Source organism: Ictalurus furcatus, chromosome 15 (genome assembly GCF_023375685.1).
Source record: "Ictalurus furcatus strain D&B chromosome 15, Billie_1.0, whole genome shotgun sequence".
NCBI lineage: Eukaryota > Metazoa > Chordata > Actinopteri > Siluriformes > Ictaluridae > Ictalurus > Ictalurus furcatus.
The window spans coordinates 3,876,734-3,899,392 of NC_071269.1; the positions used below are offsets into that span (position 1 = coordinate 3,876,734).

Genomic DNA, 22,659 nt, shown 5'->3' on the forward strand with positions numbered 1-22,659 from the left:
AGGAGTGGCTCAACAAGAAGCACATTAAGGTCCTGGAGTGGCCTAGCCAGTCTCCAGACCTTAATCCCATAGAAAATCTGTGGAGGGAGCTGAAGGTTCGAGTTGCCAAACGTCAGCCTCGAAACCTTAATGACTTGGAGAAGATCTGCAAAGAGGCGTGGGACAAAATCCCTCCTGAGATGTGTGCAAACCTGGTGGCCAACTACAAGAAACGTCTGATCTCTGTGATTGCCAACAAGGGTTTTGCCACCAAGTACTAAGTCATGTTTTGCAGAGGAGTCAAATACATATTTCCTTCATTAAAATGCAAATCAATTTATAACATTTTTGACATGTGTTTTTCTGGATTTTCTTGTTGTTATTCTGTCTCTCACTGTTCAAATAAATCTACCATTAAAATTATAGACTGATCATTTCTTTGTCAGTGGCCAAACGTACAAAATCAGCAGGGGATCAAATACTTCTTTCCCTCACTGTATTACACAATGGTGAACAACAAGTAGTCTGAGAGCTTATTGATGCTAAACTATCCCGAAAGAGAAACGAGTTTCTTTTTGTAACTCTTAAAGCACCGAGGCTATTTTGGCTCCATTTTAACAGGACTTCCATCTATCTATCCATCCATTTTCTGTACTGCTTATCCTATACAGAATCACAGGAGAGTCTCGTGCCTATCTTATCGGGAACTCGGGGCACCAGGCAGGGGACACCCTGGACAGGATGCAACGCACAACCGTACACACATTCCCACACTACGGACAATTTGGAAATGCCAAATTGCTACAATGCATGTCTTTGGACTGGGGGAGGAAACCAGAGTAGCCGGAGAAAACCCTCAAAGCACGAGGAGAGCATGCAAACTCTGCTTATGCAGTGTTGAGGTTCCATTCCAACCCTCAACCCTGGAGTTGCAAGGCAAATGTGCTAACCACTAAGCACTAAGCAAAGAATTAAGCAGCCTTGGTGTAGCAAGAAATGGAGGCCTACAGAGGGCTACAAGATGATCGAGAAAAGCTGGTTTTACAAAGTTTAATTAAGGAGACACCAGCCTGTGTCATGGACCTGACGGTGCACCTATGCGCTGCAAAGTCTTGTCAGTCCGGTATCTGAATGTGTTTACAGTGTAAGCAAACAACAATATCAAGGACAGAGAAAGAGAAAAGGGAATTTCTTTCTTTGCTTACTGCACAAAGTATTATATTTATACTTAGATTATTTTTGCAGGGTTCAGCAGTTAAATCAACCCTAATCTTATTGCTAATGATTTAGTCTGCTTGCCAGACAAGCTTACTAAAGAATATTTGATAAAACAGTACTCTAGTGAGGAAGTATGCGCACGCAAACGTAGCTGTTAATTAGCCACGCCTTTCAGTCTACAAGTCATGTTTATGCAAATATTCACTAGTTTTATCCAATGAGATGGCGGTATGATAATTGCAGGCTACAGCTACAGGTGTGCGAAGAATCAGGAGAGCGCGAGGAAGTTTTTTTTGGAAGCTACTTTTAAGAGTTTCGAAGCGATGTTTTCGATAAGAAAGAAGAACTGAGAGGAAATACCGATTATATTTTTGTAGTAACATTTTTTTTGTTGTTGTAAATGAGACGTTAATGCTGTGCTATCGGGAGTTGAAGGTCGGTCGTATGGGTGTGTTTTTGTCTCTCACGAGACAGGTGTTCATATCAAAGCAGCGCACTGTGACAGAGATGAAACGCTCGTCAGCTCGCGCGTGCGGCGGACCGAAATGTCCGCGTTGAAGCGAGAAAAGAAACGTGTAATAGGTGTATAGAGTTATTTAAAGTGGTTAGGTTGCTGCTAGAGGTTTATGAGGTAGCTGAGGTGATGGAGACAGACTCGGGGAGGATGGAGTCGAGTGTGTGGCTCGGTAATAAGCGGCAACGCGCGCTGCTCAGCGGATGGCGCTTCAGTTGGACCGAGCTGGACAAGAAGAACCGAGACAAAAACACCAGTAAGTCTTCAACCTGCTTCTCTCTTTCTCTCTCTCACACACACACACCCACACATTATAACATAACATACATTTTTTTTTTCTCCCAATGCAAAAATGCAATAAAAAAAAATCAGGTGCAGAAATTTTACACTATTTATTTATTTATTTATTTATTTATTTTTTTAAAGGAACGTCACATATTCTGTTCCCAAATAATGCCCTTTATTTTATTTTCACGTGACGACCTCTCCCCATAACTCATTTATTTTCACCTGCTAACTTTTTTCACCAGTAACCCCCTAATTTTTTTTTCACGTGATCACACATTACGCAATTTATGATCACGTGACGTATACGGGTTTCCCCCCCACCCCTTTAAAAAAAAAAATCACAGTGAATCTTTGCCAGTCGATTGCTGATATTTTGAGAAACAAACCCAACATTTTTTTTGTATTGGAACGTTTTCAAAAATGTACATTTTATGCAAATGAGGTGCCGTTTAATTAAACATGCAGACATACAGTATGTGAAGTGTTCTGTTTAAACATGCATACCAGGTGACAACTTTTGTATTGCCGTTTATAATTTATCTGCCAGGCCCCGGTGAAGATCATATTAATAGCCTGAACATGTAAAGGTGTTTCATTTTTCCGGATACAAGTGCTACTGATTTGTCCAGCCCTGTTATTACTCGTGTATCATGAACATGCATGACTACCATTGTATGTTTTCCATTACATGAAACTTAGGCCATTGTCAGTGATCCTCTTCTCAATAAGAGGATGGATTTTAAAACAAACAAGCAAAAAAAAAACAAAACACCTGATTACCTTGCCAAAGTTCCAGGTAAGAATGTTATTGCTTTAGTCCCCCTTTTTTTTTTTTTTTTTTTTTTTTTGTTTTTGTTAATGGTTATTGAGGAATGAAGAAACTGTTCACAGATCCTTCCATGGATGCAGTTGGAGATAGTTGTGTGATTTGAGAAAAATATCATATCCTCATTATCAAAGGTATTTCTATGATAAATGATCTGCATCACGATATATATATAGTTTTGCTCATAATGGCCAGTGATACAGTAATGTTCTCTTTAAAATGTTATTAATAAACATTTTTATTTATAACTAAATTGATGAAGCTATTTTTATTTTTTGTTTAATAAATAGCAAATAGCTAAAATAAATAAAATAAATAATAAATAAAATGCTAAAAATAAAATTTTTTATTTATGTATTCAAAAGTTTAAGGTGCTTTTGGTTTGTAATTATTTTTTTTTGTGTGGGGGGATGGAATAGTGATCACAAAATCCACAATCTATTGAAGGTGTATTGTGGCATAATTTATTACATTGACTATTTATTTATATATTTATTTATATATTTATTTATATAATGTCATTTCACCCAGCCCCAGTTGTAGAGATGTGAATACTGTATACATATTTTAACTATGTCTATTTTGTGCCCCAATATTTCTTCCCTGCTGATCAGTACATCTCTGCCCAAACAAAATGTGTTTGATTGCATATAGATGTAAAATTCTGAACTGTTTAAGTAATAAGACAGTAGTCTTTAATGTTTCTATATAGAAAGTCTTGGATTGTTGTGGTGCTGACAGCAGAGGCCAGAGACTGACTCTTGACACAAGTAACCGGTGTATCGTCTATCGTGTGTGTCTCACAGTTTCAGTGCCCGTCTCTGAGGTGGTTGCTGTAATGGAGGGTCAGGTGGAGATCCAGCCACAGAAGAAGGTGAAGGACACCGACCGAGACTTCACACGTAAGTTTCAGCCTGGCGATGCAGACCACACCACTGAGCCGGGCTAAAATACTTTTGCTTAACTGTTTCTTCTTCACTTGTCTTTGCCGTAGTGTTCTATGTAAAGCGCAGCAACACCAGTGGTGGGAAAGCGCCACTTTGGAGCCTGGGCAGGTCCCAGTTCTGTTGCCCCAGCCGTGACCTCCGGGACCAGTGGGTGACGCAACTCAGAATTGCACTTAAAACCCACTGTGAGTCGAGCAGCAACCCAAACCTGTTCGTCCTCCCATCCCTTTACTCAATATTATTTTGATTTTAAATGAGTCTCCTCTTGGATGGCTGATTCGGATTATACAGGTTTATGTAGCCCTAAATTCAGGATGTCAACCAGTTTTCTAAGTACAGAGATTTTATTGGTTCTCTGTTGGGGATGCATTAATATCTATCTATAATTTTATTTTATTTGTCAGAAGTACTTTTTTACATGTATAAGTAATCAAGTACAGTATCGGACTGATGTACCTGATATTGGTATTGATGCATCCCTAAACTATTGAATAATACATTCATGAATAAAAGTGTTAAGGTATATTTTCACAGGTTTGGCTACTGTTAAATAAATCACAAATAATAAGACGAGGCAAATTCAGTCATCCCACAATCCTGCTTGTGTCTACCTCTGATGAATGTAAGTTGGTTTGCTGAGCACTAAACTAGATTTTTAGGATGGCAGAAAAAGTGGGCGTGTCTCCAAACTGCATTCTCATCTGGTCTGTTTTCTTAGTTGTTAAAAAAAATCAATTTATTTTACATGGATTACTTTTAACCTCTTAAAACGATATGGTCCGGGATACTTTTTAATAAATGAAATGATGCACTCTTTTCAAGTGACATGATTTTAAATCTAAAATCTATGACTTTTCTGTTTTTCACATTCGCCCCGTCTCTACCAGGTCCCTCTCGCCCTCACAGGCTGTTAGTGTTCATTAACCCCTACGGAGGGAAGAAAAAAGGGAAGCAGATCTATCACTCCACAGTGGCTCCTCTATTTGAGCTGGCTGGCATCAGCTCTCATGTTGTGGGTAAGCCGCATTCACCACCGCTCCGGTATCTTGGATGTTATCGCGTCTCACTGAGCATGGCTCTCAAGTGACACGCCGTGGGTCTTTATCAAGGAGTGGGAAGGAAATGGAGCCTGGTGAAAAGTGAGAGGGAGAGAAAGCGGGATCAATTATTAAGCTGACCGAATTGCGGTAGAAACCCAGGCTCTATTTTAACTGTATTGGTTCCTTGTTCAGTAAAAAGATATCTGCATCAAGTGCAATCGGATCAGAACTGATAAATGTGGTGACAGTGAAGGGTTTACTGTTAAGTTTTTAAGTCAAGGTTTATATACTTGCCCTTTTAAAAAAAAATAAATAAATAAATAAAAATCTTGTTTTAGTGACCGAACGAGCCAATCAGGCGAGAGACCATATCCTGAAGAAAGACCTGACTGGGTTTGATGGGTAAGTGACACCATATCGTACCATGTGACGTGAAATTAGACCTTAATCGGCACCCGTTGTTCAAGTTAAAGCATTTTGCAAACATTGAGCAGGTAACCTTGGAGCCACTGTATATCATCACTCTGTAATTACACCCTCTTAACAATACCTGTAGTACAGCATTCACTACGATTTCATGCTTTAGTAGCCAACTGTATGATTTGGTGCTTTACGCTACAGCAGATATCGTTCATTTCTTTCCTTCCCGCACAGTGTGGTTTGCGTGGGCGGAGATGGAATGTTCAGTGAGCTGTTGCACGGCGTGATTGGACGAACCCAGCAGGAGGCAGGCGTTTCCGAACATGACCCGTGTGTGATGCTGCAGCCATGTGACCTCCACATCGGTATCATTCCAGCAGGTTTGTAATGGGTTGTGATATTGTGGACAAATGAGTAATGATTTTAAAAAAAAGTGTGTTCTAGGAAATGAATCAGCGTGGTGCAAAGCAGAGTCACTGTAATAACCACGAAGTTAATTATTTTCCAATAACAGACTTTATTCCTCTTGTACCACAGCAATCCACCAAAGCTAAACCTTTTTTTTTTTGTTTATTAAAGTATGACGTACTTTTTAGCCATTTAATGCTGAAACAAATCACGTTACAAGTTTAAACAGTTGTTCCCTCACCAGTGTCTCTCTCTCTCTCTCTCTCTCTCGTCTTGATGTTAATGAGACAAAGAAATGCAACTTGTCATGTCTCCAAGAAACTGCAAAGCCCTCTGTCCTGACGACTTTCCCATGTCAGAAAACACAAAGCAACAAACTTAACTCTGACTGTTAAAGTGCTAACACTGGAGAGGCATTCCAAAAATGCTAAATGCCCCTTCGTAAAAAAACTTCACCGTATCAACGATAAGGTGTTTTTTAAAATCAGTTCATGTAGAACATCCAACGTCCAAGTCCCTGTGTACGTTGTCATATGATTCCACGTTAAAACGAGCACAGCAATATAAACCTGTGGGGTTTTGGTTTCTTTCTTTTTGTTTTCTGAGCAGCCGGCACAGTGTCGGTGGTGCTTTTGTAGAATGTTAATCAACACCAATCGCAATCAAGAATTCAAGATCACCGATCTGGCGTTATTGAAGCGTGTATTATAGCGCTGATTAAACTAAGTGTATCCTGTTAGGGATGAGGATATTGGATAAGGAGATCGAATTGTATCATCGTTTCATATATTTTAAAAAAAAAAAAAAAAAAAAAAAAAAATTTCTTCTCCGCAGGCTCCACAGACTGTGTGTGTTTTGCTACAGTAGGTGTGAATGATCCGGTTACTTCAGCACTGCACATCATTATCGGTAAGACTTTTGAGACCATGAAAATGTCACAATGTGCCACTTAACATTAAAGGTGCAATAGTTGATTTAAAAAGAAAAAAATTGAGAAAAATGATTTCTGCACAAATAACATGGATGATGTTTAGAATATGTTTAAAAAAAAAAGAGTTGAAGCCATGACCTCAGCACAAGTGAAAACTGAGTGAACGGGAAAACCCATTTGGGGGGAGAAAAAAAAAAACGGTCCAGAATGCTTGTTTGTGTTCAAAAATCAGTCATTTTATACACACTCTACAGGCCACCGTAGATCCTAGTTTAAAAAAAAAACCATGACCGTTCGACACAATCTTAATAAACGTAATGGACTAGTCGTACAATGCACCTTTTTTGAGTAAGTGAAATTATTTAATATAGGCATGTGTCACATGCATTTATTATGGGGAAAATGTTTTCCTTATTCATCAGAACAGTATAGTATCACTCGTATCATGGTATTTTCATTGTGAGTAAAAAAAAAAAAAGTAGGTCTGTTCTGATAAGCAGAGGAGTGCCCTTATTTACTGACTGACGCAGTGTTTAACGTTCGAAGCAATGCTTTGTTTCCAGGAGACTCCACCATCAAACACATTTTACTGAACTGTAACACTCTTGGAACTATGAGAGAACACTTTAAAAAATAAATAAATAAAAATTGTATTCAGAGACCTGTTTAATAGATAAAAAAAAAAAAAATTTCATCTGAACAGATCTGACAGTTTTTATCGTCTCTAAATTTGAAGTGTCCTCTTTAATATTGTAAATATTGATTGTACTTTTTGTTTTTGTTTGCCATGTGAACAGCTTGGCTGCTGACATGACGTTAAAAATAAATAATAAATAAATAAATTCCAGGAGACTCCCAGCCTCTGGATGTGTGTTCTGTCCATCATCATTCCACACTCGTGCGTTATTCTGTCTCGCTGGTGGGCTACGGTTTCTATGGTGACGTGTTGGCTGAAAGTGAGAGGCGCCGCTGGATGGGACCTCTCAGATATGACTACTCGGGTAATTCCATAATGTGTATCTAGGCTTCGTATGCCCATTTCTTATTGTTGTCTATATTATATCGTGTGACTGATATCGTTAGACTTTTCTGTGCCTACAGTTTAAAAAATTTTTTTTTTTTTTTTTTTGTGTATACAAATTTTATACAAAATGTACTGTTCTTTGAACAGTTTGTATGTTATGGTTGTTTTGATGTACTTTAATACATTTTGAATTGTTGATGTGGGAAATGGCCTTGGTGGACTTTTTTCTTTCTGCGAACCTAATACCCATGTTAAAAATAAATAAATAAATAAATAAATCTACATTTAATAAAGTTTAAAAACATTTCTTCCACTCTCTCCATCCCTGTGCATCCTCTGTTTAGGTTTTTTAGTGTACCTGTGCAACAGGAGCTATCAGGGAATAGTGCAGTATCTACCTGCGGACTCCCAGATCACCAGCCCCAGAGACAACAGTCGCTGCCTCTCAGGGTAAAAGGCAGGGTTTAAAAAAAAAAAAAAAAAAAAAAAAAATGAATTTAAAAAAAAAAAAAAAAAAAATCAGGTGAGGGACCTTGTATGCATGAGCCATATTAAAGGTGGGGTCAAACACCTGTATTTTGTTGCACATTCTGTTAGCTTTAATAAAATATATTTTTAGAGGAGGTACTCTGGTCAGAATAAGCAGGTATGCTTACTTGCCTGTCCGTCATATTCTAGGGTGACCATATTCTGATTTTCCAAAAAAGAGGACATCTTTAAATAGGTTTTTTTTTTGGGGGGGGGGGGACTTAATAGCGTTCAAGAGTGTTACTATGAATGCAGACTTTAATACACTGAAAAATACACACTATTAGTGTCTCATAAGTGTGTGTGTGTGTGTGTGTATATTAAATAAAATTGGTTTCACTCTGCCTACGTTTTACATTTTCCCCTACGTTCTTTTTGAATGTCTATGGAATAAAATTAAATATTAGATGGCAGAAGGACCACTCATGACATCATTTGAGTAGCCATGGAATACAAAACAATGCGATAACATGAAATTAAAAATGACCTTATGGCCATAGGCATTGTTTCGACTTGGGACAGCTGTCATTTGTTGCTATTGTCAAGCAAGTGTTTGACGCCGTACACAACAGCGCTTCACCTACGCACACTTGCTGAGAGTAGGCTAAAGGTTGAGAGGCAAGAATTTGGCCAATAATTGCTGCAAGCCTTTTATAATTGATCGACTGGTGTGCAAGAAGGCGGGAATTGCAGTGAGGAGTAAAAGCAATGCAAGTATGCGCACACACGATACAGTATTAGACCATAAACATATCATAACGAAACTAAAGAAGAATCCCGGACGTTTTATCAAATTTAGACGCTTTTTTTTAAGGTCTGGAAAAGAGGACATATCTGGGAGAAAAAAGATGTATTGTCATTCAGCATGTTTGGGGTCATAACTTTTAAGGGAACACTTAAGAAAGGGAACGTATTGGTTTGGACTATGAGTTTTAACACCGCTACCTCCAGCTAACATCCGTCAAATCACTGACTGCACCTTTAATGTAAAAGAGGCCAGGTTAAAATGTACATATCTCACATAAATTGCTTGTTTAATGAAGATAATACATCACGTGAGAGAGAAGTGTATGCATTCTTGAAAGTAATTAAGGAATGGTGTAATAAAAAAAAATACTGCTAGTAAAATTAACTGTGAGAAGCTGCGGAAGAAATTTGTATGGAGTGTTATATTTTTTTTAGATAACCCCATGAGACATGCATCCACTAGAGATACCATTAAAATGTACAAAAGCACAGAAGGCCTTGTTGTATTGCGTGCCTCATCAGTACACCACTAATGGCCTGAGCTCCTCAAAGCTTCCTGCAAACTGTTGCTACTGGATGGGAGCCGTCTCCATGACTCCTCAGTATTCGGATAATGTAATCCCCAAGAGCGGTCCATGAAATAGAGCCACTTACTGAAGTAAGCCTGATTAAGGTTCTACAAATACAGTGGGGGAAATAAGTATGGAACACGTCAACATTTTTTTCAGTAAATATATTTCCAATGAGGCAATTCACATGAAATTTTCACCAGACATCAGTATTAACTAAAGAAATCCACACATTTAAAGAAAACCAAATATTAAAAGTCCACAAATGAAGTTACGTGCAATAAAGAGGGACGACACAGGAAAAGAGTATTGAACACACTAACTGAAATGTATTTAATACTTAGTGGAGAAGTCTTTGTGTGTAATGACAGCTTCAAGACCCTTCCTGTATGAAGAAATTAATGGGCCGCAGTATTCAGGTGTGATTTTGGCCCGTTCTTCTAAACATATTGTCTTTTGAATCCAATTGAATGAGATTTAGTCAGGTGATTGACTGTGCCATTCTAACGCCTTGATTTAAAAAAAAAAGTTTCTGAAACCAATTGAGAGTTTCCTTTGCTGAATGCTTTGGATCGTTGTCCTGCTGGAAGCTCCACCCACATCTCATCTTCATCATCCTGGGGGATGGCAGCAGATTCTTCTAAAAAAAATCTCCTGGTAAAGGGTTCCATTCATCATTCCTTCAATTATATGAAGTCTGCCAGTACCATGCGATGAAAAACAGCCCCACACCATGATGCTTCCACCTCCAAACTTCACTGTTGCTATAGTGTGTTAAGGGTGATGTGCAGTGCCATTTCTTCCCCGAACATGGAATGCATTGCCTATTGTTTTCTCTGTGACGATGGTACCTGCTGCCTCCAAGTGTTTCTGGAGCTCTTTCTGAGTGGTCCTTGGCTCTTGGGCTACTCTTCTGACTATTCTTCTGACTCCTTGGTCAGAAATCTTGTGAGGAGCTCCTGTGCATGGCCGGTTGATGACGGAGTGATGTTGCTTCCACTTGTGGATAATGACCCCAATGGTGCTTACTGGAGAATTCAGAAGTTTTGAAATACATCTGTATCCGATTCCATCAATATGCTTTGCAACAATAAGGTTGTGAAGGTCTTGGGAGAGCTCTTTGTTTTTACCCATCATGAGATGTTTCTTGTGTGACACCTTGGTAATGAAAAGCCTTTTTATAGACCGTCAATTTACTAACCCAGCTGATATTAATTTGCACAGATAGGGGGTATAATTACTTTCTAACTCTTTACGGATTTCAGCTGGTTCCTTACCTTGCCTTGGAGAACTCCTTTTTCTTAGCGTGTTCAATACTTTTTTCCCCGTGTAATTCCACTTTATTACACACAACTTTATTTATGGTCTTTAAAGATGTGAATTCTTTGTTTGCGGATTTCTTGAGTTAATTCTGATGTCTGGTGAAAGTTTCATGTGAATAACCTCATTGGAAATGTATTTACTGAAGAAAATGTTGCTGTATTCAATACTTATTTCCCCCACTGTATATGTAAAGAAACTGAAATGTACACGAGTAGATTTGGCCTATTATTTAATACTCATTATGCTTTGGGTCTTCTATGGAATGCCTTATTTACATAATGTCACACCCAGCAGAGCATCTATTGCTCAATCCACACATCTTTAGAAAACCTGTTACACCTGTATGTTTACCTATAACATGTAACTGTGTGTGTGTGTAGGTGCAGAGTGTGCTCGGAGAGCACAGAGAGACTGTTCCCTCGCTCAGAGAGCTCTAGCTCTCTTTACAGCAGGCAACTCAGCCAATACAGCATTGAATCGGAGGGTAAGACATGCCACCCATTAACACACTCAAGCAGAGCAGCCAAAGTTAACCGTAAACTATGTAAATGTAGAAGAACTGAACTATCATCTTGGGGCATTTTTCCACTGCATACTGAACAAACGAAAACTGGACCAATGGCGTGTCGGTGGAACTTTGGGTTGACTGGGGTAGATTATTTTACCCCATAAGTCAGAAGTGAATTAGCCTTTCTATAGAAATGGGAGCATATTCGAATGAGCACATGAAAGCAAATCACAGGTTTATATTACAGCCAGCGCTGTTGTCAGAGCTGTTAGAAAATTGATCAACACTTTCTGATTCAAAAAGTCAACAGCATTGTTATAAAGACTTTTAAATTGTCAGTGATACAAAGAAGAAGAATCCATCCAAGAGTAAAGAGTAAGAGTAAACCCATTTTAATCAGTGGCCAGTAGAAAAAAGCCCAGTTGCTGTTTTCTGGTATAGAAATTCTGGTGCAGATGAACGTGACCCTTAAACAGGGTTCGTTGAAACAGGGTTCAAACAGAGGTGCTTGAATTTGGCTTTTTGAAATTTAAGCACTGGAAAATCTTGATAATAGCCATTTTTTAAATATAGTGGTGCTTGAATTATTTAAAAAAATCAATAAATGCGAAATCACTAAAAACTTTAAAGTGTTTAGTTTTCAATAGAACACGTTACAGTGAATATGTTCTTTCACTCAAAATATGACCCTCCACTGCAGCCCTCCCCCTCCTCCCACTATTCACTCACTCATTGTGACAGGGACAGCTCCACTCCACTTTTTTTTTTTTTTTAATAGAAAATTGATGGATGGATGTACACCTCTTTGTCCTTGAATTTTTTTTAACTAATAATAATGCTTTGAAAGTCCTGGAATTTCATTATGAAGAATCTGTCCGAACTCTGTTTAAAGCTAAAGTGATCCAGGACAGTATGATTACTGCGAGAGACGCTGTGAACACTGGACTGGGGATCGTGTGCACATTTCGTGTTTATCTGTGGACAAAGAGGCAGTGATACCAGACCAGACGTTATAATAGGATAAGACGTTATAGTAAGACGTGTCATACGTTGCTCCAAAACCTCCCATATGTTGGTTTGAGATCTGCGGTGGGGTCATCCTGGAAGAGACCACTCCAATCTGGACAGAGATGTTTCATCATAGGATAAAGGTGATCAGTCAGAAGAACTAGGTATTGATTTGTAGTGAGCGGAGAAACCGGGCCTGGGGTGAACACGTGAAACCAGGTTTTTATAAAGGTTTAGGGTGACTTTAAGCGCCTTTTATATAGGTGAAGGGTATGGGAATGTTATTCAGAGAGACTAAAGAATGTAAAAATAGCAACGCGCAACCAGTCTGATCCAGCGTTAAGACAGCACTCATGATTTTAGAGGTGCTGTTCAGAGTTCAGTTAACATTTTGAGCTGACTCGATTGCGTTTTCTGATTGTTTGCCCTCAGACAAGTGGTTAAGTGTTGAGGGCAGATTCAGGTGCGTGTCCCTCACCTGCATGTCCAGCTCATGCCCACGGAGTCCCAAAGGTCTCTCGCCCTCCGCACACCTGGCTGACGGGACGGGGGATCTCATCTTAGTGAGGAACACTAATCCCCTGGGTTTCCTCACATACCTGCACAGGCACACCAACACGCAGGATCAGGTGAATGGATATGATAAAATACCATTTCTTTTTAATTAAAAAAGTAAGATTTTTCACTGTGTACTCAGGTTAGTTGTTACACATGACATAACTCCATAAATTCTGTGTTTAAATAAATTTCTAATGCATTTCAATTAAAAAACAAAAACAAAGTGCCATCCAAAAATAGGACCCAGAAAATAATTTTGGACTGGTGAGAAATTGAAGAACGAGAGTACCGTAACCAACTCCCTAAAACTCTGTGTTTTTAGTTTGACCTACCCTTCGTCGAGGTGCATCGCGTCAAGGCAGTGCGCTTTTCCTTTCCTCCCAGCGAGGAGGAGGACGATGAAGACGGGCCAAAAGAAAATCGAAACATTCCCGCAGGTATACCGGGGGATCCCGAGATGCTGAGCGCGGGCGACGTCGAGTCGGGCAGGCTCGGCTCCCAGCAATGCCTCGCAGAAAAGCACAGGGAACAAGGGATGAAGGAGAAAGGAAGGAAGAAGAGAGATTACCTGTGTGGGCTGTGCTCCAGTAAGCGGTCTGCTACGTCTGTGTGGAACTGTGACGGAGAGATTCTGCCGTATAGCGAAATCTTATGCAGGTAAGTGTTCACGCTCTATTAATATATGTGGTCGATATATTCATGGTAATATATGAAGTCAAATAAACCAGTAAATAAAAACAATACCCAAATAAAAAAGCATTTAAACATATTAGATTAAATTAAGACCCTCCTAAAATAAAATGCTATTTTCTTAAAATGTATACAGTAATATTCCTGTGTATTGAATAATGGGTTCTACACATGCATTATGAAATCTTAGAGCTCTAGAGCTTACTCTGCTGCTTATGTCCTGAATCTATGCATACTTGACACTTAAATTAGAAAGATAAACAGTGGTTCCTGCTCTTATTTGCTAACAGTTTGCCATACAAGACATTTTGGATTGTACTGTAAATAAATGACACCATGCTGAAAGTGTTTTTGTTTTGTTTGCGTCTTTCTTAGACTGTAGGCCTGCGTGGTACTGTTTTTTTTTTTTTTTTTTTTTTAAAGCAGTTTAACATGCTCAATTTTATTTTATTTAACCTTTATAAAAAGGTAACACTGGATGGAGAACATGTCCATAACCCTCTGTATTTATTCATGAGCTAGTTTTTGGTCACAGGCCCGAGTTGAAAACTGTTGGTATTGCCTATTCAGACGTCCCCTTACACGTGTATCTGTAGGTCTGTTTCGCTCCATTGTTTCTCATCTCTGCTAATTTGAATAATTCCTAACCCGCATTTGCCATGGCTGCTTTTCTTTTCTTTTTCTGTTCCCAGAGTACACGGTCAGCTGGTGCATTTGTTTGCCAGAGGCATTGAGGAGGACACGGTCTCCCGGAAATACCACGAGGGAAGCAGGAATTGCCAAGGGCGATGTATTTTACACAACTAATATTAACCATAAAAATGCTATATTATAAACTATAAAAAGCTATAATAAGGGAATATTTCATATTTAAGCCATAATACAGTAGAATATTGCAATAAACACATGGTTCACATCTTTCATGTTTGTTTATTTTTTATTAAGAAACGTTTGCAGTTAACATAAAACACCAAACATTTAGGTATGAAGTGGTGCTTTTTATTTGAATAAGACTGAACTCAAAAGTATAGGAAAACACCTACAAGTACATGACTGCAGCACATTCCAGTTTGTTGTTAACACAGAGTTTATCCACTTAACACATCCCAGTTTATACCACGCCACTGGTTTATCCTCCGAGCTGACATGTGACAACATTTCCTCCGGTCTAGGCCAGGTACCTGAGAGCAAGAGTCACAACCAGCAGGGTCAGTGACTTCACACTTCTCAATTTAAGCACGCAAACTTACCGAAGACGTGAAGACTGATTGGAATGTGTCCAGACCTGGCCTGAAGATTTAAGTGATTTTAAAGCAGGTTGGAAATGATTTTATTTTATTTATTTACACAGAATGGTGAATTCTAAATATATTGCACGCTGTTCTACCTCGCTGACTGACTGTTTGTTGAGCCACACACGCCTATGCTCCACATGTCTAACAACCCGAATTAGCATTCTTAGCTTTCAGGAAACAGCCTGTATTGACTCTGAAAACAAAAAAGTACTGTAACATACTGTATATACTGTAAAAACAGCAGCAACACCGCTCGTCTATAAAGTTATAGAAAATACTGAACTTCTTGCTTTTAACTCTTAAACCACCAGTACACACCATTTCTAGAAACGTGCTTATATTCTGCTGTTCCTGTCTCTCTCTATGGAGAAAAATGAAGGTGAAGCTCATTGCACGGAATAATGTAATTAAAGTTTGCTACGATTTGGTCAGAGATTGAAAAAGAGCTTGCAAATCACATTCAAATCTCAAAACACAGTCAAGAGAAGCATTAGCACTCAATGAAGAGGTAAGGAGTGTAATCATAGTGATTTGGGAGAGGGAAAAAAAAGGTAGCTGTAAACATGTTCCCAGTTGTACAAAACATTCACAGAGGGGAAGAAGAGTACATTTTTAGAAAACAGGAAGCTTGAGTACATGGTGAATTTAACTCTTTCATCGATTAAGAGGTTCATCTGGTGAATCTGGGTTTGATTTTAAGTTTGGTGAATTAAATCTTGACAAGCAACAATCAGTGATTGGAGTGTTACACCGGATGAGGGTTGACCCACTTGTACGTCCCTCCGTAGTGGAATCCTGCCCTCTGCATCAGCTCGTCTGCCTCTTTCGGTCCACGGCTAGTGATGAAACAGGAAGTTACGTAAACACTTTGACTGGCTAAACCGAGGACCTTCAACTAAAAACTGCCTCGTCACGATCGAACAGATGTCCTACCTTCCATACACATAAGGGATTGGTTGTGTCCTTTCTGCTTCTATCTGGTGGAGGAGAGGGGTGAAGATTCTCCAGGCTTCCCTGAGCTCATCACTGAAACACACACGCACGCACGGACAGCAAGACGTCATTCGGAATCGAATCCACCTGCAGGTTGTTATACGGCTACGCTGTGACGTAATGGAATAAAAACATTGAAAAAGGAGACTCGCCTGCGCACAAAGTGCATCTGACTTCCGCTGAACACGTCCAGAATTAGACGCTCGTAGGCATCAGGAAGCTTCACATCCTGTATAAGGGGGGGTAGTGGACTCCTGTTATCGTTTGATCTTTTTAACGGCCTATATCTGAACCAGAATACATGCAAAATTTAAGGACGTCAAGAGACTTTAACCCCTGTCTGATCTCCCCCCCACTAGACAAACCTGTAGGTTGGATGAAATTAGCCTGAACCCCAATCTGACGGTACAGACTGAAGTTGTGTTGCAATTGCACATACAAGATATTTTGGGCACTTTGTATTTTAGATGAAGTATGAAAGTGGGCCAAATTAAAATATTTGATCATCATATGCATAATTGAAATTAATGATACACTAAGGAATGTAGGCAAAAGTATGTGGGCACCTGACCACTCAGTGTTTATTTAAGATCCCATTTAAGATTTATTTTAATTCCCCTTTTCCTGTTATAATGACCTCCACTCTTCTGAGAAGGCTTTCCACTAGCTTTTGGAGTGTGGCTGTGGGGATTTATGCTCATTCAGACACGAGCATTAGTGGAGTCAGGCACAGATGGTGGAGTGTTGGAGTTCACCCCAAAGATGTTCAGTGGGGTTGAGGTCAGGGCTCTGTGCAGGACGCTCGAGTTCTTCCACTCCAACTTCAGCAAACCACGTCTTCATGGCGCTCGCTTTATGCACAGGAGTGTTGTCATGCTGGAACAGGTTTAGGCCCCGTAGTTTTAGTAAAGAGGAAATCTGCGGTATTTAAAGACATCATAATCAACTATTTGCTTCAAACTTTGTCAATAGTTTGGGGAAGGCCCACATCCATGTGAGATGGACTGGTGTCCACATACATTTGGCCATATAGTGCCTGATTGATTTTTTTTTTAGTTTTAAAGTTAGAATAAACCATATAACCCTGTCCAGGGTGTCACTGCCTTGTGCCCCAAGTTCCCCCGGATATGTGCCAGGCTGCCCCGCAACCTTGTGCAAGATAGGTAAAAAAAAATAAATAAAAAAAAAGGATGGATAAACCACATAGTCAAAACTATGAACATAACGAACATTGGGTTTACCCACTGAAACCATGATCCTGTAATCTGAGAACCACCCTTATTACCGCTACATTATACACAGTCACTCTGACAGAAGTGAAACTGTTAATGATTAAGCATTCTTTTGCCTTGTATCTGCTACGGTAGGTCAGGTCCAGCTCCGTCTCCTCAGGGTTGAAGTACACCCCAGGCTTTTTGCTCATCATTTTGGCATAAATAGCCTCATCAGGCTGCACGCGCACCACCAGCTCATTCCTCTGGCACTGCGAATGAAAGATGTCACCTGGCACGTCCGTGAACTGCAGCCTCACCTCAGCCTTGCGCTCGTTCAAGGCCTTTCCACAGCGCAGGATGAAGGGAACCCCTGTTTCAGAGAAGAACGAACAACAGAAACAATACAGGCATATCACCACAGAACAGGCGACGATCTCCTCATGAAGAACAGCAAGGAAAGAACAGTTGTTCTTTCCTTGCTGTGCAGTGAGAAACTGCATTCGGGTTTCATTTCGAATACTTTGGCAACGTCAGACCTTCCCAGCGCTCGTTATGCACGTAGAGCACCGCAGTGGCGAAAGTGGCCGTGTGGGAGCCTTGGGGAACGGTGGGGTCGTCCAAGTAACCCAGTTTAGCCTCCCCTTCCCCAGCAGGGTTTCCCTCATACCGCCCCAGCACAACATCACCTAGAGTCACTGGTGCTATGCACTTCAATACCTTCACCTGAAGGGTGTAAACAAACGAGAGAATTTACATTTCAGCTGAAGTCACATCCCTACATTCAACCACTGACTGATCAGGAATTTTTTACTTTTTTTTTTTCTTTTTTAACTCTACCCTGATGAATCTTCGAGTTTTTTGGAAATGGTGTGAGATGTTCTCATGATACCTTCTCATCTCTCACATCATCCGAGTTGGTGGAGGCAGGCTTCTCCATGGCAACCAAGGTGAGCATCTGGAGAAGATGATTTTGCATGACATCACTGAGAGAAGGAAATAGAAAAGGAAGTGAAAGCAATGCTACTTCCTATGAAAAGGAATTAACCAAGCCAGGAAACAAGTTTGTTTTTTTTGGTTGGTTAAGAAGGCCTCAAAAAAAACCAAAAAAAAAAAAAAAAAAAAAACACACCATGCTTTCTTACCGGATAATACCAAAGTCATCAAAGTATCCTCCTCTCCCATAAGTTCCAAAGGGTTCTTTAAAAGTGAGAACGACGCAGGCCACACTGTCCCTATTCCAGATAGGGCCAAAAATTCGGTTCCCAAACCTGGAGGAAACCGTGAGAATAATGCTGTACTGTTAAGAAAAAATTTAATAAAAAAAATAAATTATATATCTGCCATGCTTCCATCGAAATGTTTAGCATATTTAAAGCAAAAGTCATGCGGCAACCATTTAAACATGATTTTACATACATGTGGATTGCAGTGTGTGTTAAAATCTGGTCCTGTTCTGAGAATATTTTAATGAGGGTTCAAGATGGTTAAAAAGTGTCATGGGGAGACTGGAGAACCTGTTTGTCTTAACGATATCAATACCCCATCTTTTACACTTGGAATGCAGTTTTCCGACAATTAGGCATTATTTATTTATTTATTTCAGATTTCCTTATGCACATTATAATTACACAGCATTTTTACTCGATTATCACTTGGGTCAGGACAGGGGGAGGGTGGGATCTTTTTTTTCCCCCCAGCACTGACATGCACGTTTACAGTCAAATCAAGAGAGGCAGGGAAACGCAAGTAAGTGCTACTGATGCATTGTGTACAGTGTGATATGGGAGGTGAAAAGGTTTTTTAAATAAAATAATAATAATAATAAAAAAGTCATTGTGGATTGCAGCTTGTCTTTAAAAGCCAAACAGGACATAATCCACAATTAGCCTAATTCGATAGTTAGATACAGAACCGCTCAAATCCTCAGAAAAGCCTTTTCATTCATGCGCGTGCTCTTTTTGTAAAGTTCGAGTGAGGATAATTCAAAATAACTCGCATGACTTATAAACGTAAACTAATCAACTACGTTCAGAAACTTGTGTGAACAGTGTGAAATGCATCACCTGAGTACCATGAGGTTCTGCACCATCTCCTTGCCCAGATAGTGGTCTATGCGGTAGATCTGATCTTCAGTGAAGAGGGACGACAGGTGTGCTGACAATTCCTCTGAGCTCTGCAGATCCCGGCCGAACGGTTTCTCCACAATCAGCCTGCTCCAACCCCTAGAGAGAGAGAGAGAGAGAGAGAGAGAGTGAGCGCGTGAGAGAGACACACACACAAAGAGACAGATGTGCAGAGAAACAGAGAGAGGCACAGCAAAAAGCAGCGACATGAACAGAGAGAGAGAGTGAAAGATAGGGGGAGACAGAGACAGCGAGAGAATTAACATGTCATTTATGCATCCTCATGAAAGAGTCCTCTTTAAAATCCTGTTAAATCACTGCCAGAAACGTCCATCATATTTTCTTTGGTATTACTCAGGGTGTTGCTGCAGGGACAGTGAGGGTGTGATGTCACTGACTTGTTGCTCATGCAGTGCTGGTGAATGTTGGCGGTGACGCTGTGGTAGACGGTGGGTGGCAGTGCCAGGTAGAAGATGTAGTTGGCATCTGTACCATGGCACAAAGAGTTCAGGTGGGACTGCAGTTGTGAGAACGACTCTCCCTCTGTATAGCGTCCGGCCAGGTACGAGTTCCTTTGGAAAAATGCTGAGACGCGCTCATTATCCACGTCTTTAACCTGATACAATAAACACAAAATGATAATGATTATTAGTCATTTCAGACCTATTAGTTATTCACATTTATACCACAGGACTGTTAAACTCTCGAATTCTGCATTCGTTCTAATCGTTATCGTTTTATATAGTTACAGATAATTCATAGGTACTTGTATGGCAGATCTTCCACATAATCGAAGACTCATAATAATCTAAAAGCAAAACAGGAACGGCATAGAATATCACTGATGAAAGTTTTCTATAAAAGGAGTTTATCTAAAAATTTATGTCTCTAGTGTCAGTGCTTTGTCACGGTCAGTAAATTTTCAGCAACAAATTTAGTTTTAAAACTTCCTTAGTTATAAAACATGTTAAGCCCATTATAGGATGGTGACCTGCTATATAATTGTCTCATGCTAATAACTACTAAGAACACTTCTGGACCTTCACCTTCATGTACGGTAAAGAGGCAGCGCGGATGTCATCCAGGGTCAGCTGGGAACGCGCAAACCCAACGAAGTACGTCTCCTCTGGCAGGAGCCCATCCTTAAAGAGCCACCTTAAAAACAGGATCAGTTGAATAACTGAACACACACACACGCACACACGCACACACATTAATAGTGTTCAGACACTCACCAAAGGGTTGGGTAAATCTTCTTCTTTGCAAGATCTCCCTTTGACAGAGAGAGAGAGAGAAAACAAGTGATTTAACTTTTTTGGCTTGTAATTGCTACTTCAGTGGAATGTGAGCCAGTGCCCACTCGGTGCGAGTGAAGAGCCAATGCTCCCTGTACCAAACCTAGTGACGCTTTCATGTTGCTCACACCAAAGTTAACAGGCCGTGAAGCATGAGCCTGCAAAACACAACATAAAGCAACCTCTGTTCCTCACAAACCTGCTTTATAACAACCATGGAAAAGTGAGTCTGGCTGTCTGTATCTCTGTGGCACAGCCCTTTAAACGAGGAAGGAGTTTCAGAGTTCGGACTAGATGTCTACGCTGTCAAATTTAAAACAGTACTCTGTGGTTAACTGCAGCATTTATGACTTTTGACACCTGGAGACCTGAAAACTACACTGTTCTGCTTTCTAAAATAAAACAGAAGTCAAACTGGATGCTAATATAATTAACCTGATTCACTGAAGGGGAAAGGACGGGAAAAGAAGGGCATTTGCTTCTCCTAGCAGTTTTTCACTCTGCTCAATTTTTTTTAAAAAATCTTTTGCTTGGTGTACATGCGAGGGAACCACATCCCATCCCCCCAGCCATCTCATTCACTATCATCAAGGTTTTTGTGGTAAAATACTCACCCCCCACCCTGTCTGCTAGCATTTTCTTGTTAACAATGTTAGCACCACTGAATCTCATATGTAGCCATACTTGGCATAGTATTTTACATAGAAATTCCCATTAGTGTGACTTTAAGTACTTCCTCCTGGATTGTGATTAAACAGACTGGTGTTTGGTGAAATTGATAACATTTATAACAAAGCCTTTATCAAAACTCATTCAGGAAGCATTACATATGAACTTAATTCATGAACACCAGAGATCCAAATTTGAGGAAACGTTCTCTCATAGAACCTGCTCGTTAAGCCAGGGGTTTTCAAAGTGGAGGCCCCCTTGTGGGTCGCCAGGGGGCGCCTCAACAATTTGGTGTGAAAAATAAATTTTCACTCTCAGACACACACACACACAATCAATTCCTAATGTAATGTAAAGATGTAATTATTAATTAAAAAAAGGGGGATATATTTAGAAGTCTGTATTTTTAATGTGTTTTAAAGACATCTTGAAAAAGGGGGGCCTCTGTCAAATGTTAATGCCATTTGGGGGGCCTTACCCTGGAAAAGTTTGGGAACCCCTGCATTAAGCTATCTAGCAACATAAAAATACCATAACTAAGACCAAAACGGTGGTTGTTATGGTATATTTTGAGTAGTTTCAACTACTCTGTGAAAGAATTCACAGAGAATATGACAAAATATATGGAGCCTCCATTACACAAACCGAGAGCTAGTTTATTAGCAGGTAACTAGCCGGTTTGATAAGTTAGCTAAAGGTAGCTGAGATTTGGGGGGCGTGTCTACTTCTACTTATTTGCATATTCAAATATATTAATAAGGGTCGAGATGTGAGGAGGTGTCCCAGTGGCAATTTTAAACAGATTATTTTAAAACAGTTTAAACTGACACCCTCATTGCTCGAGCTTTTTCCTGCAGAATTCAGTTCCAACCCTAATCCAATCCACAAATCACAGATAAATCACTGAGAGTTACCTGATTTAGTCGGATCAGGTGTTGTGGATTAGGGTTGCAGGTGAACTCTGGACGAAGGTAGAGCTAAAGGAAAAAGGGTTGAGGAGGATCATAAAATGACAATTACATACCGAGGCGCCCATGATAACGAAGACATGAGTAACCTGTCGAAATTCATGGTCATCATAGAGCTCCTTCCGGATTTCTCCAAACACCTCGGACTGAGAGCGCGCTAATGAACTCATGACTCCTAACGAGCAGGACGAGCGTTCACTGCAACTGCGAAACAAAACGAAAACACACGAGCACGAGCTTAACGACACCGGATTTCCACTTAATAGCTTAATTTTAAAGGTAGCTCGTGCCACCTTGCTGAAACGCTTCAGCGCCGATGGATGTAATCCGCGAGCCCCTGCAGCTTTCCGGCCTGCTCATGAGATCAATCAATGTTAGCAAGCTAGCAACTGGCTACAAACAGTGATCGATAACTCCGTTTGAAGCTTGCATTAAAAGTTTTAGGTTAATAACCTAGTATACAAGTCAGATAAACTGATTTATAACAGCACGCGAGAAGACACTGTCTAGGTCACACTCACGCCGCACGCGGAGCATTCCATGTGAAGTCAATACGAGCTTCCGGCCAATAGGATT

At 40.0% G+C, this 22,659-nt stretch overlaps 2 protein-coding genes across 4 annotated transcripts; one reads left to right on the forward strand and one right to left on the reverse strand.

Moving 5' to 3' along the window:
• Positions 1-1,213: 1,213 nt before the first annotated feature.
• Positions 1,214-14,461, forward strand: zgc:158263 (ceramide kinase family protein). The gene is made up of 13 exons (XM_053643085.1): positions 1,214-1,967; positions 3,632-3,727; positions 3,820-3,957; positions 4,660-4,788; positions 5,151-5,214; positions 5,467-5,612; positions 6,475-6,549; positions 7,420-7,572; positions 7,940-8,045; positions 11,143-11,246; positions 12,711-12,907; positions 13,159-13,493; positions 14,219-14,461. The coding sequence occupies exons 1-13, from the start codon at positions 1,841-1,843 to the stop codon at positions 14,331-14,333; spliced, it is 1,785 nt and encodes a 594-aa protein (XP_053499060.1). The 5' UTR covers positions 1,214-1,840; the 3' UTR covers positions 14,334-14,461.
• Positions 14,462-14,594: 133 nt separating this feature from the next.
• On the reverse strand, positions 14,595-22,659 carry LOC128619141 (glucose-6-phosphate 1-dehydrogenase). 3 transcript variants are annotated; one of them, XM_053643088.1, is made up of 13 exons: positions 22,140-22,659; positions 20,387-20,424; positions 20,198-20,306; positions 19,550-19,767; positions 19,092-19,250; positions 18,171-18,296; positions 17,918-18,011; positions 17,565-17,751; positions 17,163-17,398; positions 15,967-16,043; positions 15,755-15,847; positions 15,592-15,657; positions 14,595-14,707 (listed from the first exon to the last, which is right to left on the reverse strand). In XM_053643088.1, exons 1-13 carry the CDS (start codon positions 22,251-22,253, stop codon positions 14,695-14,697), a joined length of 1,530 nt encoding a protein of 509 aa, XP_053499063.1. In that variant the 5' UTR covers positions 22,254-22,659; the 3' UTR covers positions 14,595-14,694. The 3 variants fall into 3 exon arrangements, with proteins under 3 accessions (XP_053499063.1, XP_053499061.1, XP_053499064.1); XM_053643086.1 differs by lacking the exon at positions 14,595-14,707 and having other exon boundaries at positions 15,551-15,657; positions 22,140-22,656; XM_053643089.1 differs by lacking the exon at positions 14,595-14,707 and having other exon boundaries at positions 15,551-15,657; positions 20,387-20,420; positions 22,140-22,203.

Excerpts from the sequence above, each read along its gene's own strand:
- zgc:158263 (XM_053643085.1), top strand. The coding sequence starts at position 1,841 with ATGGAGACAGACTCGGGGAGGATGGAGTCGAGTGTGTGGCTCGGTAAT. Across the intron at positions 6,550-7,419 it reads AGCACTGCACATCATTATCG|GAGACTCCCAGCCTCTGGAT; the intron begins GTAAGACTTTTG and ends AATAAATTCCAG. Across the intron at positions 12,908-13,158 it reads ACACCAACACGCAGGATCAG|TTTGACCTACCCTTCGTCGA; the intron begins GTGAATGGATAT and ends CTGTGTTTTTAG.
- LOC128619141 (XM_053643086.1), bottom strand. The coding sequence starts at position 22,253 with ATGAGTTCATTAGCGCGCTCTCAGTCCGAGGTGTTTGGAGAAATCCGG. Across the intron at positions 19,251-19,549 it reads CAGCACTGCATGAGCAACAA|GGGTTGGAGCAGGCTGATTG; the intron begins GTCAGTGACATC and ends CTCTCTCTCTAG. Across the intron at positions 16,044-17,162 it reads CCTACCGTAGCAGATACAAG|GATGTGAAGCTTCCTGATGC; the intron begins GCAAAAGAATGC and ends CCCCTTATACAG.